Source organism: Argentina anserina, chromosome 6, assembly GCF_933775445.1.
Source record: "Argentina anserina chromosome 6, drPotAnse1.1, whole genome shotgun sequence".
Classification (NCBI taxonomy): domain Eukaryota; kingdom Viridiplantae; phylum Streptophyta; class Magnoliopsida; order Rosales; family Rosaceae; genus Argentina; species Argentina anserina.
Window position 1 is genome coordinate 34,521,100 of NC_065877.1, and position 18,258 is coordinate 34,539,357.

The window sequence follows — 18,258 nt, forward strand, 5'->3', positions numbered from 1 at the left end:
TTGGGAAAAATTTAGTATATATCAATGTATGCTATACATTTCACATCTGACGGTCAATATTGTTTTATGAGTGAGGTTAGAAAAATAATATCTATTATCAACCGTTGGATGTGAGTACATATCATACATTGATGTATAGTAGATTAACTCATATATTTGTCCTCTCTGACAAGAGAAGTTAGGTTACAAGTAGGCCAAATAATAGTTCCAATGGCCCCTTGTAACAACTTCTTATTTATGAATGAAATGTTTTCATTAGATTTCAATTAATGAAGTTAAAATTTCAAAATTACAAACGAATCATTGAAAAATCAGTTTAGTATACAATATCCTAACTTTGTTTTAAAACTTTAAGAGTATCTTATATGCACGGTCTACAAAACCCACAATGTATTTATATGATTTCTTTTAATTTAGGCCGTCAATACTATGTGACAAAATTGAACAAACGCATTATATTTTATTTGTTCTTATTTATGCCAGATTGAACAAGCACGTTATATGCTCATTACCATCGTCCATCTTATAGGCAAACGAGTTATTTATATTTAATTTTGACAATATCATCATGCTAAAACCATATTAAACATTGGTCACAATAACAAAGGATCCTTGCTCTTGAATGTACATTAGTGATAGTAACTGAGACTTAAAATTGGGGTAAAGTGATATGGAGTAAATCAATTCAACATCGCAAAACTCTTGTTGTTTGGAAGGCTCTCTATGGGCATTTACTAATTGATGATGTTTTACAACGACGATGTTTTTCACTTCTATCTCGTTGCTTTTTTTTGTGGAAGTCATGCGGAATCAGGTACATATATTCTTTTGCATTGTTCTGAAAAATGTGGCTTTATGGAAATGAGTTTGCCTTCTATTTTATCATTCATTCTCGCCTTGGGGTACCCTTGATGAAGTGTTTAATGATGTTGGTGTTTCAACGTTCCCAAAACCTAAACGTTGATTTTGGTTTCTAGTCTCCTGTAATCTAATTTGGTTTATTTGAATCATTAAGAATCTGATGCGTTTCAAATGTAAGATTTTTAATGTGTTGGAAACCTAACGTCATATTTTGGAATTGTTCAGAGAATCTGCTCTTTATTCTTTTCATCTTTACAAGAAGCATCACGATATGTCTATTTTCTCTATTCTTGGTATCTCACAACTGTTTGCCAATGCTACCAGTTTCATCCCGTCCTTTAATTAAGAGTTTCTTGGCTGAAGGTTTGCTATTTGCTACGAGTTTTTATATCTATGATTTTGCATGTGTGAGTGTACACATACTAAATTGAGTTTTTGTTTATCTTCTTTGTTAGAGTTTATCAGACATATGAAATTATGTTCTTTTGTCAAAACCGAGACTTAAGTAATGAGCCGCAGCCGGCATAGGGCTGGATTGGTTGGTATACCAGTCTTAATTTTCCAATACCATATACCAACCAATATATATTTGGTATGAAAAATCCACAATTTATACCAACCAATAACGTTGGTATACCAATTAAGTGGTACGGTTGGTACTCGGTTGGTACGGTTGGTAATGGGCTTGTACCAACATATTTAAGGCCCAATCCAAATAAATAATAATAAATAAGTGAAATAACAATAGAATTCTAAAGTCTTATATAACTTCAACCAAATTACCAAATACAAAGTCATAAATAGAAAGTCAAAGTCCAAATAGTCAAACTGTTAAAGTACTTATGAATTCTCAAAACAATTGAAAAAATAAATGATAGGTTTAAATGCGATATATGTTGACATGTTGTAAGCAGTGATGGTGCTACTGATAGGTCTAAGCATTTGTACTTGGGAATTCGATTGAATCGATTCATTCATAATTAAATAAAGAAATTGAAGACGAGAAAAATAGTGTACTTGAGAAAGAAACTTTCAATAATCGGGTTCATTGATATTCCTGGTATAGTAGATGCTATCACACATACAATCATACTCAATTCGATGGAATTGTTTGATCTTAAAGGGGATCTTCTATAATTTCGCACGTGAGGGGTTATTTCTTGGTTTCGTCCAGTCATTAATAACTTGATTATTTTTAGATAATAGTAGATAGAAACAACGCTTGTAAGGAGTCCTATTGAAACCAAGAAATATAGGCCTGCCTGCCATCCACACCAGAATAAATTAAGTTTTCCGAAAAAACCTGCTAGTGGAGGAAGACCTCCTAAGGATAAGAGACATAGGGCTAAAGATAGAGCCAAAAAAGGATCTTTTGTGTATAATCCTGCATAATCTCGAATGTTATCAGTTCCGGTACGTAGACCAAATGATACAATGCAAGCAAAAGTTCCCAGATTCATGGAGATATAGAACAGCATATAAGTTATCATGCTTGCATATCCACCATTTGAGTCTCCAACAATTATTCCAATAATTACATATCCAATTTGACCTATGGACGGATTAGATTAAGGTTAGTAAATATATATGGTTTGAATTTATTTTTCAATAAATCTACAATTGAAATTTAAAGATATATATATATTTTTTTAATTAAATAATTTAATATAATATAAGTTGGTAGGTACGATATACCATGGTATATGGAAAATCTATACCACCTACCTACCGTATTTTTAATATTGGTACGGTATACTGTACCATATACCATGTACCAAGTATTTGGTATACCAACATATTTGGTACGGTTGGTATATGAATTGGTTGGAATGGTTTTCTATACCATTGCCACCCCTAAGCCGGCAGATCAAGATAACAAGGCCCATATCAAAGAACCCAATTAGCACTTTTCTTCCTCTTAAATCTTCAATTTTCATTCTTATTCCATTTCCACCTATCACTGCTGAACCCCCAATTGATCCATTTCTTATTGACTTGACCTGAGTTACATTCCAATTTAGGGTTCCGCCATTATCAGACAAGAGTTTTCTGGCTTGGGATCGCTGTTCAGGTCGAAAACACAAGTCTCTGTAAGTAGATTCTGACAGTTCTTCTCATTTGGTTCATGGGTTCCGTGAATTGGATTGGATTGAATTGAGTACTTTTGTTTTCAGTCTTGATTCCATTTGGGTACTTTTGTTCTTTGATTTCGAGTAACTTTATTTAATTGGGTTATCTAGCAGAACAAGGTTTAGTCATGTTTGATCGAGTGGGCGATTTTGTGCATCTTTGATTTCCTAAAATGGTTTGCATAATCGTGCCTGGATTTAGCTCCCCAAGCTTTGTTAGTTTTTACAATGTTATGATCGACTGACCAGAGTGTTGGATTATAGAGGGTTTGCCTTTTCAATTCAAGTATAAGAAGATCTGAACCTGCATCTCCAAAAAAAAAAAAAGGAAATGGGAAATATGTCATTGAAGTAAAGTAATGAGAACATAAACTCACTGTGCGCATAATTACTCTCTATTCCTCTAGAGGCAAATGACACTCAATATCTATGCCGAACTGAGCTTGTACTAGAGTTCTGTTTAAACTTTAAACAGATTGTTTCGTCTTCGATAGGTTGCCCTTCATTATATTAACATGCATATCATTAATGGTTCTTTAGGGGTTTAGTATGTTGATTTTGAAAATTGAATTTGGGTGCTTTTGGGTATTGCGTTGTGGTTTAGCTTCCATGCTGTGGTTGAGGAAGTCCGTGTTGATTTGTAATTGTCTTTGTTTAACCTTTTCGCTGTCCTATTCTTTATGCATGCATGGCTGGATTTTGCTCGTCTGTTGAAACAAATGTAACATTATGTATGTTTTTGGCTACTTAGTCAGGTTCATTATTGATCTCAGGTCTTCTTGAACATCATTTGGTATGGCATCTAGGCGCAATGTCCAGTACAGCCGCCTTGCTACTGATGAAGATGATGATTATAATGGGACAGGCAATGACCGTCGGTTTGACTATACACCAAAGTCGTTTGATAAAGTTCCATGGAAATCCATCGGCCTTGCTCTTTTCCTCCTTTCACTTGGATCATTCCTTCTCTTTCTTTCCTATTTCATTTTCACTGGTCACATGGGAGGGGAGATGTCCCAAGCCTATGGCCTTTTAGCTCTCGGCATTCTCACTTTCCTCCCAGGTATGTCAAGATATACTTTTATTTCATAGTTGTCAGTCCTGTGTGTACTGTCAACTTATAGTTCTACGACTTATGGGTTATATAATGTATGCTATCTAAGTTGAGTTTTGGATTTTATTCAGTGACTTTATTCCAAACAGTCGAAAAAATTTCATGTAGACTATGACACACGTATATGCTGTACTTCCCCTAATTCCCTTGTTATATTTAATTTCAATGTAACTATATTGCTATTGGAGTAAAGCATAAACCATATATGTGAAAATGACTACCATCTAGCTGGAATGTATTTTCTTATATTCTGCTTGCATGTGTACCTGGATGCCTTTAGATGATTCTTGAGCTTTAAGTTGCAGAACTTCTTGATACTTTTCAGGAGGTTGATTAACTGACTGCATGGTTTCATAACTGCAGGCTTTTATGAGACGCGAATTGCTTATTATGCATGGAGAGGTGCAAAGGGTTTCCGTTTTGCATCCATACCCGACTACTAGGCTGTTGTTGTCCGCCAACTTTTGCGAATAATGCTGTAATGGTGACACTTTTAGTAGACACAATCATGTAGATCCACATTGTAAAGAGCCACATGAATGATATTTGTGGCATGTTTGTTTCTTTATTGTCAAATGACTCAGTCTGCAATCGGCTTAGAGTTTAGTAAACAGTAAGTGAATGCCTAGTTGCCTACTTTGTTCATTCTATAATTGCTCTTCAGACTTTGAGGTTGTACTACTGTTCATCTAGCCCTCTGAATCAAGCGTACTTTGATTTCATTCTTGAAGCTATGCTGTGTGCACTTAACTATTTTGCATTCCAAGAAGTTCTGATGGTGATATTTTACACTGTCATTGGTATACTTTCATGTTTCTTAGAATCCATCAGTTCTTTAAAATAATCATCAAGCCGGTCAAGTTTGAAAGCAATATCCGACGTGTAGGAAAATGATAAGAAAGATTTACAGAATAAAAATATCACATCTGTCTTAGTTGTAACTGACTCAGCTAGCAATATATTTTTGAGCAAGAATAAACTTATCTCCACAAACAAAATTAGCATCTTAACATCGATCCTATCAATCTATCATCCCACAATATCATACCAAATCTCATTTGATATGATCTTGACATTCTGTTCATCTAGAAACCAGGTTAATTTGTACTATTTGTTGTTGTAAATGCAAATTGGTGTTCTGAATCTCATTGAATGTACCAGAGTTAAGATAAAGTAAAAATGTAAGATTGTATTTTTTTTACATGTCAAATGAGTTTGGCTCCGAGTTTTGTATAAATTATGAGTTTAAATTCTTAAATAATCTGACTACTAAGGTGTTTAGTAAATCAACTTATTTCTTAACTTCACGAACTCTAATGCAATTTATAGGTAGATTATAAAAAACGCAAAATAGAGTTTTTAGAAACGGTGCTACTAATAAAATCTGCAAATTCGGAAGAATCACCTAATTTGGCCCGGAGTTTGTCAAACAGAAACGGTGAACAGTAAAAATAAAGAAGTTGGAATCAATACGTTAGCTATTTTGGCCCCCTCAACTACCTCGAACTCTCTGATTCCCATAACCACCCCACCGAAATCCCCATTCTATCCCTCAAGCCAAACCCAATACTGGCAATTGAACCTCAACTCCTCCGTCATTAATCCAAATCATATGGGCGAATCAGTAATTACATCAAGGTTAACAGAAATATAACAGTCTCTGTAAAAACAAAGAAGGAAAGGAAAGAACACTCGGGCGCCCCAATCTTCTTCTTCTTCTTCTTCTTCTCTGAAATTCGAGTTTGGGGTCTCTGCAACTTGATTCATTCCGCCATCAAAATTCCACAGAGACCCTTTTCGCCTTTGCATTCCCAACTTCGATTTCGGATTCTAATTTCTGTAATTACTTTTCTCAATCTCATTCAATTTTCTGTTTACTATTTTTTTCATGGATGAATTGTTTGGTTGCTTCATTGGTTTGATATCTGTTTTGGGTTTATGGGATCCCTTGTGGGTCTGATTGGAATTGGGTTTTTGTTTCTGGGTTTGGGTGAATTAGGATTTGTTCTTTGGGTAGAGTGTGATTTATTTTATTGGGGGTTGGTTCTTGTTTCTAAATTGGAAGATGGGTTTTGTAATTGGATGGGTGTCTAGCTTAAAGGTGTTGGCTTTCTGTGATTTTGGTTTGTGATTTAGGAAGATGTGTGTTTGTTGGGTTTGGATGAAATCTGATTTTAATCTTGTTTATGGAGCTGTCCAATAAGTAATTGAAGATTTGAGTATTCAAGCATACTGTAAAGTTCATATCCCTTTACACACTGTGGAGGAAATAGTTGTTATGAATGTTGACTTTTCCGAGTCGGTGGGGTTTAAGTTGTTCTATGCTTGCACTAGAAGAATAATATGATGAGATTTTGAGTAGAGGGTTAAAGTAGAAGGAGAGTGAATTATTTACAAACGTAACTGTTCATGTTCCTTGAGTTACTTGTGGAAATAGGTGGGGGTTTTCTATTGGTGTAGGGAGTCGTTTTATGATAGCTTATGTATGGAACACAATTCTCGGTTATTGTGATGTTATAATAACATCCTGTATATCACTATACAATATTTACAATTGTGTCGTTGTTTTGAGTTCCTTGCATGTTTTTATGAAATATTTATCATGCCATGTGATAGGAAAGATGGATGGACCGGTTGGGCGTGGAGGCAGCAGCGCAGATGCGTATCTACCGAATTACAAGCTTGGAAAAACTCTTGGTATTGGTTCTTTTGGCAAGGTCAAAATTGCCGAGCATGCACTAACTGGCCACAAAGTTGCTATCAAGATCCTTAACAGGCGCAAGATAAAGAACATGGAAATGGAAGAGAAAGGTACGTCTTGCTCAGTTGGTGCTCTCCTCTTAACTTTGTCAATCCATGGTTGAAGTATATCGTTTGAATTTGATTGTTTTTCTTGTAATTCAGTGAGAAGAGAAATCAAAATATTAAGGCTGTTTATGCATCCTCACATTATACGGCTTTATGAGGTCATTGAAACTCCGTCGGACATTTATGTTGTGATGGAGTATGTGAAGTCTGGTGAGCTTTTTGATTATATCGTAGAGAAGGGTAGGCTACAGGAGGATGAAGCTCGTAACTTTTTTCAGCAGGTGTGTGACAATCTCTTAATCATCCTCTGCGTTAATTTGTATCTCATATCAGTTATGGAAGGTATTTGTTTTTCCTTTGAGGCAGATAATATCTGGCGTGGAGTACTGTCACAGGAATATGGTTGTTCATAGAGACTTGAAGCCAGAAAATTTGCTGTTGGATTCCAGATGCAATGTGAAGATTGCCGATTTTGGCCTAAGTAATATTATGCGTGATGGCCATTTTCTCAAGACAAGTTGTGGCAGCCCAAATTATGCTGCTCCTGAGGTATGGAGACTGAATACTGTGTTAGACAACTTGTGAATGTGTAAGTGGGAAACTAGATTTTTCTTTTAACGTGTCTTGATTTGATCACATGTGTAGGTTATTTCTGGCAAACTGTATGCCGGACCAGAAGTAGATGTATGGAGTTGTGGAGTTATATTATATGCTCTTCTCTGTGGTACTCTTCCCTTTGATGATGAAAACATTCCCAACTTGTTTAAAAAAATAAAGGTAATGTTAATTAACTAAACGCCTATGTTTATACACAATTATATCTCATAAGGTTTTAAAGACCTAAGCTAGTTTTTGGAAAGTTGTTAGTTATGATTTGTCTTTATAAAATGAGCTCATTTTGGATGCAGGGAGGGATATACACTCTTCCAAGCCATTTGTCACCTGGTGCAAGGGATTTAATCCCTAGGATGCTTGTGGTGGATCCAATGAAGCGAATGACCATTCCTGAGATTCGTCAGCATCCATGGTTCCAGGCTCATCTTCCTCGTTACTTAGCTGTACCCCCACCAGATACAATGCAGCAGGCTAAGAAGGTTGGTTATTTTTTTTTCTGTTTGAGTTGTATCTCTGCTCTACCTTTATTTTGTTTCAAAGTGTGGCTGTGAGCTTGTTTTGGGGAGATGTTTTTGGGGGTTTTGGTCTGTACTTTTCGTGAGTTTCCTAGTGACATAGGCAAACAACAGTTTTCAGGATTTCTTTCCATATGCCATTTATCTTCACCCATGGTCCATACCCCAATACGTGGACCTTTTCTTCTGTGATTATCAAAGATCTATTTTGTGAATCTTTGAACCCTTTCTTTTGTGTGCTTTTTGCTGACAAGTTGCTCAATTGTTTCCTTGCTATTTGCAGATTGACGAAGAAATCTTACAGGAGGTGGTGAAAATGGGATTTGACAGGAACCATCTGGTTGAATCTCTGCGTGGTAGATTACAGAATGAGGTGAGACCGTCAGAATCTCGTTACATCTATGCTTTTAGCTGGTGTCTTATTACTTACCCTGTTGCAACGTGTTTCAGGGAACTGTTGCTTACTACTTATTATTGGACAATCGATTTCGTGTATCCAGTGGCTATCTTGGAGCCGAGTTTCAGGAGACTGTGGTGTGTACTCTTTTGCTGTGCTTCTTGATGTACCACTTGGTTGGAAAATAAAATATCATCTTTTCATGCCTGAGTCCTTTACTGACTAACTGATGATGGACACATTCTACTTAAATTTTGTTGAGTAAGATGATTATTTCTGAATATATAAAAAACAACCTAAATATCTCACATGATTGAGTTAAAAGTATTGAAGATTTTTCACATGATTGGGATAAACCTCTTCAATAATTTGCTTCTTTCATCTATGGTTTCTTCAATGCTGTGCAAGTTCGCGTTCTCCTGCAATAGTTGACCTCATTTGAATTTAAATTTCAGATACCGTTCACGTTTTTTATATTCTGTTTTGTTTTGTTTAGGAATCTGGCTTTAACCGCATGCATCAGAGTGAGCCTGCATCTTCTCCTGCTGGGCACCGCCTTTCGGGATTTATGGATTATCAAGGAATGTGTGCTTCACCTTTCAGACAACAGTTACCTGTTGAAAGAAAATGGGCTCTTGGACTTCAGGTTAATATTTCCCTGTCTTCAACTGTTATGTGGTGATGGACTAGAGTGCATAATTTCTTAGGCTGTGTAATGAATTGATAGGGTGACAGATATAATTTATAAGTATGTTAGAACAGTCAAGGCTATATGCTGTAGTTAAAAGATTGTGTTGCTTGATTAGCAGAAGTCTATCATCTTCTTTGAGTTAATGAAATTATATTGGCCTCTAAGCATGTGGAATAATGGTCATTTGTGTGGTATAAACTTTGAAACAATATTTTTTTGATTTTTGAAATTTCTGTTGCTGTTGTACTTGCAGTCTCGGGCTCATCCTCGTGAAATAATGACCGAAGTCCTTAAAGCATTACAAGAATTGCAGGTGTGTTGGAAGAAAATAGGGCACTACAACATGAAGTGTAGGTGGGTTCCTGGAACTCCTGGTCATCATGAAGGCATGGTTGACAATCCTGTAAACAATAACCATTATTTCGGGGATGAATCCAGCATCATAGAAAATGATGGCGTTATGAAGACACCCAATGTTGTCAAGTTTGAAGTGCAGGTAAAATTTTAAAATTGATGGCTGCTTAAAATGTCAATGTTATCCTTATAGGTCATGTACTGGGGTAATTACAATTTGTCTTTTGAAAAGAGTTGCAGATTGATGATGTTCAGTAGCACATGTTTACGGTTCAGTGTTTTTTTTTTCTAATATAATGTGCTGATATATATATACTTTTTGTTCTCTTGGGACTCAACAGCTTTTCAAAACTCGAGAGGAGAAGTATCTGCTTGATCTTCAGAGGGTTCAGGGTCCGCAGTTTCTCTTCCTGGATCTATGTGCCGCTTTCCTTGCACAACTTCGTGTTCTTTAAAGGTAGAGGACGTCCAAGAACAACTCCTTTGTGAATCTGTCCCGATGCTTGTGAAAAAAAAATCGTAGTTTGTACATAAACTCCTTCAGTTTGGGTCGCTTTACTTTTTCCTTGTCGATCCCAGTTTTATATGGGTAATAGTTCTGTTTGCGCCAATTTTTAACACTGGGTATTGGCCAAGTCATTTCTATTTTGGGTTTTTGAAGTGGTCTGTCCTAATGGGGTGCCATCCGATACCACACAAATTAGTATGCAAGAACCTACCTCTTTGGAGGATGCTTTAATGCAAATTTCCTGGCCAGTTTTGTATAATAGAACTTCCTTTGCAGTCTTCTTTTTATCCTTTTTACACCTTGATGTTGTCTTGGCTCATGTTGGTGGTAACAGTGCTCATGGGACACTGATTTGCATTATAATGCACCAACTCTGTTACACTCATTATACATCAGGTCAATTTAGTTAAATTCCTAGTTTACTTCTTTAATAGGAGATTTATGTTAGGGTGTTACTAAATGTACTCGGTAAATATTTATTTGACCCAACAACAAATCATTTTTTGCCAACCTTCCGATTCTACCCCTTATTCTAAGTAAGTTGAGAAAAAACTCATCATCGGCTGGACTTGTTCCTCCTCGTCCCTGGTCCCCAGATTTTCTCAATGGCTCACCTCTAGTTGACCTTCTCAAAGTTGATTTTGTCATCTCATTTGCGGGAGGAGGACTTATTTGATCTTTCTCGAAAGCCTTGTACATAAATTAGGTGTTCTTCTTAATTTGACCAGAATAGATTCTTTGGTAACAATTGAAAGTTTATGAGGTTCTAACAACCCTTGTATTAATTGAATGGTATATATGCATCTACTGTAGATTCTTTTGACTAATAATCAATCGCATATATGTCAATATATGATAGTAGATCGATCGAACTGGCCGAGATGGAATCATGGATATGCAAGTGCAACAATTCAATTTCACTTTAGGGCTCTGTAACTTATGTTTTAAGGTTGCAACTTGATAATCCATCATATTCAAGATTATAGTAACAAAAATAAGAGGAAAGAGAAGAAGAAGAAACAACGATAATGGAAGAAGCAGAATGGCGTTGGACTTTTGGAACTTGGTTGCAGTTAGAAGGGGTAGCAATGGAAATAAAAAATAAAAACTATTTTGCTGGGTCAACTTAGACATTTACATTTAGAAACACCCTTCTGTTAAAGGGTATATCCTCCCCAAAACAAAGGTCAAGTTTCATCATCAGAGTAAATTCAGGACAACGTAGACTGCAACAGAATCCTCCACGTTCCTTTTATTTCGTCTCCACTCAGCTCCTTAATTTCTTGCTCACTCTGTCTTCTACCTACTATTACCACTCGCTCTTCCAAATACCTCATCTTACCAACAAAGCTATATAGCCTATATTAGTTAACACATACATGCACAACCAACACCAGGCTCCAATGTCGTCGTCTAAGATGACTTGGTTCATCTTCATTTTGGCTTTCTCCTTCCTTCAATCCCAAGCTAGTAGAATACTAGTATCCAAACCAGCTCCGGCCACCGGCTTTGTCTTCCCTCAAGTCCAATCCACTGTCCTCCCTGACCCTTCACCATTCTTCAGCTCAAACCTCCTCCAAACTCCACTCCCCACAAACTCTTTCTTCCAGAACTTTGTACTGAACAATGGCGACACTCCCGAATATTTTCACCCCTACAGCTTCAGATTCTCCGACTCATCCCTCACCTTATCTTATCCAACCCGTATCGCAACCTCCGCTTCGATACTCCAAAACTTCACAGCTGACCTCACCATCTCCGCCGAACAAACACAAACACAACAACAACATCAGGTTGTCTCTTCCTTCAGTGACCTCGGTGTCACTTTGGACATCCCCTCGTCCAATCTCCGGTTCTTTCTTGTCAAGGGAAGCCCCTATCTCACGTGCAATGTGTCCGTTCCCACAGCTCTTTCCATCTCCACTACTCATGCAATCGCCTCACTTTCTTCAGATACAAAACAGACCAAGCACACGATCAGCCTCAACAACAACCAGACATGGCTTCTGTACTCTTCCTCCAAGATTGGTCTCACCAAAACCAACCCTTCATTGATCACATCCGATTCATTTTCCGGCGTTATAAGGGTTGCATTGTCGCCAGGTTCTGATTTTAAGAAGGTTCTGGACCAGTTCAGCAAGTCTTACCCAGTTTCCGGTGAAGCCCTTTTCACGGAGGCGTTTGGTTTGGAGTATCAGTGGGAGAAAAAAGGGGATGGAGAGTTGCTTATGCTGGCTCATCCTCTCCATCTCCAGCTTCTTTCTGTTAAGGACAGAAATGTCACTGTTCTTGACCATTTCAGGTACAGAAGCATTGATGGTGACCTTGTTGGCGTTGTAGGGGACTCTTGGGTGTTGAAGACACAGTCTATTCCAATCACTTGGCATTCCATTAATGGTATCAAAGAGAAAGCATCAATCCCAGATATAGTTGCTGCTCTTAATAAAGATGTTCAGGCTATAACTTCAACGCCAGTGTCGACAACGGCTTCGTATTTCTATGGAAAGACGATTGCCAAGGCGGCTAGGCTGGCATTGATTGCTGAAGAGGTAGGTGCTAATAATGTGATTCCAACCATTACAAAGTTCTTGAAGAATGCAATTGAGCCGTGGTTGAGTGGGACTTTTGAAGGAAATGGTTTCTTGTATGAATCGAAATGGGGTGGACTTGTTACCAAAAATGGAGCAGTGGATGAAGGTGCAGACTTTGGGTTTGGAATGTACAATGATCACCATTACCACATTGGTTACTTTCTTTATGCAATTTCAGTGGTTGCAAAGCTTGACCAGGCTTGGGGGTTGAAGTTCAAGGATCAAGCATATTCTCTTGCCGAAGATTTCATGAACATAAACAGGCAGCAAAATTCAAACTATCCACGTTTGCGAAACTTTGATTTTTACAATCTGCATTCATGGGCAGGAGGACTAACTGAATTTGAAGACGGTCGCAATCAAGAGAGCTCAAGTGAAGCAGTGAATGGTTACTACTCAGCTGCTTTGATGGGGCTAGCTTATGGAGACACTAATCTCACCGCCACCGGATCATTACTTGCAGCACTGGAAATTCTAGCAGCTCAAAAATGGTGGCATGTGCACCAAGGAGACGGCATCTATGAGGATATCTTTACTAGTCAGAATAAGATCACTGGAATTGTGTGGTCTAATAAGAGGGACAGCGGTCTTTGGTTTGCTCCTCCAAATGCTTCAGAAATCAGGCTTGGAATTCAGGTTCTTCCCATTTCGCCTATCACTGAGGTCTTGTACTCTAATGTCAGCTATGTCAAGGAACTAGTACAGTGGACAGCGCCGGCTTTGACTAAGGAAGGAGTTACAGATGCTTGGAGAGGGTTTGATTATTCCTTAGAAGGGATGTACAACAAACAAGATGCTTTTCAGAAGATTAAAAACTTGAGTGGTTTTGATGATGGGGACTCACTCACCAATCTTCTGTGGTGGATTTACAGCAGAGGTTAGTATGTACAGGAGCTTGAAATTTGAAGTTAAATGCTTAGATGGCTTGTATTACTTTGTTAGAAATGTTATTTAGAGTTGTGCTACTGTGCTAGTAGCCCTCTCTCCTTTCTCTTGTTCTTCTTTTTCAATTTTGATCACAAGGATGACACAGTTATCTCAGTGTGCCTTATAATTGCACATGATTCATGACTTGATTCGAATAAAAGTGAATAGTCTTGTAATACTCGCGCAATGATCGATACTGATCCTGTTAAAGCTACAGATCGATATGAATCTAAGTAAAAGCGTCTCTACTAATCTAGGCTCATAAGAATTCCTATTTGATATGTGTTGATGCTTGTGAAGTATATAAAGACCATTTTGGTACCGGGGACTTGTGTCATGTTGGATGTTCATCATTTTTAGTTCTTGCAGAATTGACCATGGCGATCAAAGTCGTATTATATTTTGGGGTTATCTTCGATACAATCATACAAAGTTTTCATGTAATCGAAGTTTCATGCAATAGTCTTCTTGAGGGGATGGTCAGTACTATAGGTGGTATACCAGCACTACCAGATTGGAACCAATATTTTGCCTCTGAAGACAGAGAAGGTGGTGTACCAGTCCAACCAGATTGCTATTAAAGCCACTTTGAGTTTTTCCGATGATTATTTTCCTAAACAATGAGTTATCACCAACGTCTTCTGTTGCTGTTGTCACTAGTCAGCTACTTATGTTTACAAGTTCAATAATTCCATATGCTAAATGATAAGAACTTCATTGTTATTGAAACCCATCTTCCTAAATAGATTAATCGAGGAAGCAACTTATGATGCAAGTTGTTTTGGCAAGTCTTGTAAAAGCATGCATGTGCTAGAGCATCACTAGCCGGATCTAAGATGTGCTCAAGATATAGCAACATTGGGCATATGACGCATATCTATTTGGTTAGAGGCATATGTCCAATGTTGCTATTTCCAATTCAGAAGTAGTGAGTTGTTAATAGTTTCAAGAATTATTTGCCACACAAGATCAAAATTCACACACCACATTTAACTTTGTCTGTCCCTAAAGTAGTATGGAACAGATCAGAAAAAAAACCCAACAGGTAGGAGGCCTGGCCCAAATCGTGAACCCTCCAACCCATATTATTAGTGGGCACCAGTTGTTAAACACTTGAACGTTGTCGTGCACTTGTGCATATACAGTTATACTTGCTTGGCAAGTTCGGATCATGTGTATGGCAATTGTACAACACTACGTGTTTACCTATATATACATGTATAAATTCTCTATTGATCTAATAATTAAGGGAAAATTAAATCCAAGGATTTTTTTCTATTACTATTTACTAGTCACTCATCCTCTTCCGAGTTCCAAATACCTCCTCTTTTAGCAACAAATTAAGCTATAAACACATACATGCACAATCAACACCGGGCTCCAATGTCGTCGTCTGAGATGACACTGTTCATCTTCATTTTGGCCATCTGTTTCTCCTTCCTTCAAACCCAAGCTCAAGTACTAGTATCCAAACCAGCTCCGTCCACCGGCTTCGTGTTCCCTCAAGTCCAATCCACTGTCCTCCCTGACCCTTCACCATTCTTCAGCTCAGAGCTCCTCCGATCTCCCCTCCCCACAAACTCTTTCTTCCAAAACTTTGTACTCAACAATGGCGACGCTCCCGAATATTTCCACCCTTACAGCTTCAGATTCTCCAACTCATCCCTCACCCTATCTTATCCAACCCTCATTGCAACCTCCCCTTCCATTCTCCAGAACTTCACAGCTAACCTCACCATCTCCGCCGCACAAACACAACAACAACAGCAGCAGCAGAAGCAACATCAAGTTGTTTCTTCCTACAGTGACCTCGGTGTAACATTGGACATCCTCTCCTCCAATCTCCGGTTCTTTCTTGTCAAGGGAAGCCCCTATCTCACGTGCAATGTGTCCATTCCCACAGCTCTTTCCATCTCCACCACTCATGACATCACCTCATTGTCTTCAAATAAAAAGCAGAACAAGCACACAATCAACCTCAACAACAACCAGACATGGCTTCTGTACTCTTCCTCCAAGATTGGTCTCACCAAAACCAACCCTTCATTGATCACATCCGATTCATTTTCCGGCGTTATAAGGGTTGCATTGTCGCCAGGTTCTGATTTTGAGAAGGTTCTGGACCAGTTCAGCAAGTCTTACCCAGTTTCCGGCGAAGCCCTTTTCACAGAAGCGTTTGGTTTGGAGTATAAGTGGAAGAAAGAAGGGAATGGAGAGTTGCTTATGCTAGCTCATCCTCTCCATCTTCAGATTCTTTCTGTTAACGACAGAAATGTCACTGTTCTTGACCATTTCAGGTACAGAAGCATTGATGGTGACCTTGTTGGCGTTGTAGGGGACTCTTGGGTGTTGAAGACACAGCCTATTCCAGTCACTTGGCATTCCATTAGTGGTATCAAAGAGAAAGCATCAATCCCAGATATAATTGCTGCTCTTAAGAAAGATGTTCAAAATATAACTTCGACGTCAGTGTCGACAACGGCTTCGTATTTCTATGGAAAGACGATTGCCAAGGCGGCTAGGCTGGCATTGATTGCTGAAGAGGTGGGTTCGAAGAATGTGATTCCAACCATTACAAAGTTCTTGAAGAATGCAATTGAGCCATGGTTGAGAGGGACTTTTGAAGGGAATGGTTTCTTGTATGAAGCTAAATGGGGTGGACTTGTCACGAAAAAAGGAGCAGTTGATAAAATTGCAGACTTTGGGTTTGGAATATACAATGATCACCATTACCACATTGGTTACTTTCTATATGCAATTTCAATAGTTGCAAAGCTTGACAAGGCTTGGGGGATAAAGTTCAAGGATCAAGCGTATTCTCTCGCTGAAGATTTCATGAACTTAAACAGGCAGCCAGACTCAATCTATCCACGTTTGCGAAACTTTGATCTTTACAATCTGCATTCATGGGCAGGAGGACTAACTGAATTTGGAGACGGTCGCAATCAAGAGAGCTCAAGTGAAGCAGTGAATGGTTACTACTCAGCTGCTTTGATGGGGTTAGCTTATGGAGACACTAGTCTCACCGCCACCGGATCATTGCTTGCAGCACTGGAAATTCTAGCAGCTCAAAAATGGTGGCATGTGCACCAAGGAGACGGCATATGTGAGGATATCTTTTCGAGTCAGAATAAGATCACTGGAATTGTGTGGTCTAATAAGAGGGTTAATGGTCTTTGGTTTGCTCCTCCAAATGCTTCAGAAATCAGGCTTGGAATTCAGGTTCTTCCCATTTCGCCTATCACTGAGGTCCTCTTCTCTAATGTCAGCTACGTCAAAGAACTAGTAGAGTGGACGGCGCCGGCTTTGACTAAGAAAGGAGTTGCAGATGGCTGGAAAGGATTTGATTATTCCTTGGAAGGGATATACAACAAACAAGACGCTTTGCAGAAAATTGAAAACTTGTGTGGTTTCGACGATGGAAACTCACTCACCAATCTTCTGTGGTGGATCCACAGCAGAGGTTAGTAGGTTGAGGAACTTGGAGTTTGAAGTTAAATGCTTAGATGGCTGGTAGTATTAGTTTGTTAGAAATTTTATCTATTTCGAGTTGTGCTGCTGTGCTAGTATAGCCTGTTCTCTTCTTCCTTGTCTTCAAGATTAACTCAGCGTGCCTTATAATTGGAGCTTCACATGATTCATGACCTAATTTCAATAATATATAAATTTTGAATCTACATTATCATGTAGAGTCTAAGAACTTGTGCTCAAACGATCTGCTATGTGATATGGTCTGATGCTTATTTATATTTTAGTAGGGGGACTTGAGTCATGTTAAAAACATGTTCATCTTTTTTTGGAGACCTTGTGGTATCCAACCTGACGATCAAAGTCGTGTTATATGGGGTCGTGTTCGATACAAATTTTCTTTCCAGTTTTATGTGGTTGAAGTTTCATGAAATAGTCTTATTGGGTGTGATCAGTAGATTCAGTACTATAGGTGGTGTACGAGAATACCAGATTGGAACCGATTCATTTTTTTTTATCAGACAAAGAAAGGTGGTGTACCAGTCCTACTTGCAGATTGCAAATAATGCCCGTTGGAGTTTTGTTTTTTTACGATGTTTATTTTTGCTAGACAATGAGTAATCACCAGCATTTGCGGTTGCTCTTGTCACTATAGTCAGCTACATATGCGGACAGGTTCGATAGTTCCATATACTAAAAGATAAGAATCTCATTGTTATTGAAACCCACCTTCCTAGATAGATTAATAGAGGAAGCATGTTGCAAGTTGTTTTTAAAGGATGTATTTGTGCAAGAGCATCACTAGCCGGATCTAAGATGTGCTCAAGTCCTCAAAAGTCGAGATATAGTAAGTAACATTGGGCATATGACGCATAATTAGTTTGAAATGAAATGAGGAGGCCTGACCCAAACGGTGAACCCTACGGCACATGTTAATAATGCGCACTAGCTAAACGTTGGTGCGCTTTCCAAGTATGTATGTACATATGGCACTTTTGTAAAATACGAGTGTTGATGCCTGAATTGAACTATTCTTATGTATGGCATAAATTATAGCTATATGATTCAGTCGTACTGCATACCATACGTATTACTTAAGTTTATGGAAGTTTGGCAAGAGTTTACTGCAAAAATCTTTACATGTTCTAATTTAATTGAGGATCAACCTTTACTGACCTTGAGCCAATATCCTTCAGAATTGATCAGGTAGGAACAATTTCTTATGGAAGTTTAGCATAAAAGATATAGCAGAGAGATCATTAGTGTAAAGTTTTAACCTT

General features: G+C 38.2%; 4 protein-coding genes across 7 annotated transcripts; all 4 read left to right on the plus strand.

The window, feature by feature from the left end:
• The first annotated feature begins 2,784 nt into the window (after nt 1-2,784).
• On the plus strand, nt 2,785-4,834 carry LOC126799311 (uncharacterized). 3 transcript variants are annotated; one of them, XM_050526488.1, is made up of 3 exons: nt 2,785-2,951; nt 3,764-4,053; nt 4,468-4,834. In XM_050526488.1, the coding sequence occupies exons 2-3, from the start codon at nt 3,786-3,788 to the stop codon at nt 4,545-4,547; spliced, it is 348 nt and encodes a 115-aa protein (XP_050382445.1). In that variant the 5' UTR covers nt 2,785-2,951; nt 3,764-3,785; the 3' UTR covers nt 4,548-4,834. The 3 variants fall into 3 exon arrangements, with proteins under 3 accessions (XP_050382445.1, XP_050382447.1, XP_050382448.1); XM_050526490.1 differs by having other exon boundaries at nt 2,809-2,951; nt 3,742-4,053; XM_050526491.1 differs by having other exon boundaries at nt 2,814-2,951; nt 3,746-4,053.
• Nucleotides 4,835-5,793: 959 nt separating this feature from the next.
• On the plus strand, nt 5,794-10,256 carry LOC126797547 (SNF1-related protein kinase catalytic subunit alpha KIN10). 2 transcript variants are annotated; one of them, XM_050524192.1, is made up of 11 exons: nt 5,794-5,943; nt 6,721-6,915; nt 7,009-7,193; nt 7,279-7,461; nt 7,558-7,689; nt 7,821-8,006; nt 8,326-8,415; nt 8,493-8,576; nt 8,936-9,085; nt 9,384-9,626; nt 9,826-10,256. In XM_050524192.1, exons 2-11 carry the CDS (start codon nt 6,726-6,728, stop codon nt 9,937-9,939), a joined length of 1,557 nt encoding a protein of 518 aa, XP_050380149.1. In that variant the 5' UTR covers nt 5,794-5,943; nt 6,721-6,725; the 3' UTR covers nt 9,940-10,256. The 2 variants fall into 2 exon arrangements, with proteins under 2 accessions (XP_050380149.1, XP_050380150.1); XM_050524193.1 differs by having other exon boundaries at nt 5,802-5,943; nt 6,726-6,915.
• Nucleotides 10,257-11,395: 1,139 nt separating this feature from the next.
• Nucleotides 11,396-13,601, plus strand: LOC126799613 (endo-1,3(4)-beta-glucanase 1-like). Its single transcript, XM_050526851.1, has one exon. It carries the CDS (start codon nt 11,396-11,398, stop codon nt 13,463-13,465), a length of 2,070 nt encoding a protein of 689 aa, XP_050382808.1. The 3' UTR covers nt 13,466-13,601.
• Nucleotides 13,602-14,893: 1,292 nt separating this feature from the next.
• Nucleotides 14,894-17,008, plus strand: LOC126799615 (endo-1,3(4)-beta-glucanase 1-like). The gene has a single exon (XM_050526853.1). The coding sequence runs from the start codon at nt 14,894-14,896 to the stop codon at nt 16,976-16,978; it is 2,085 nt and encodes a 694-aa protein (XP_050382810.1). The 3' UTR covers nt 16,979-17,008.
• Nucleotides 17,009-18,258: the final 1,250 nt, after the last annotated feature.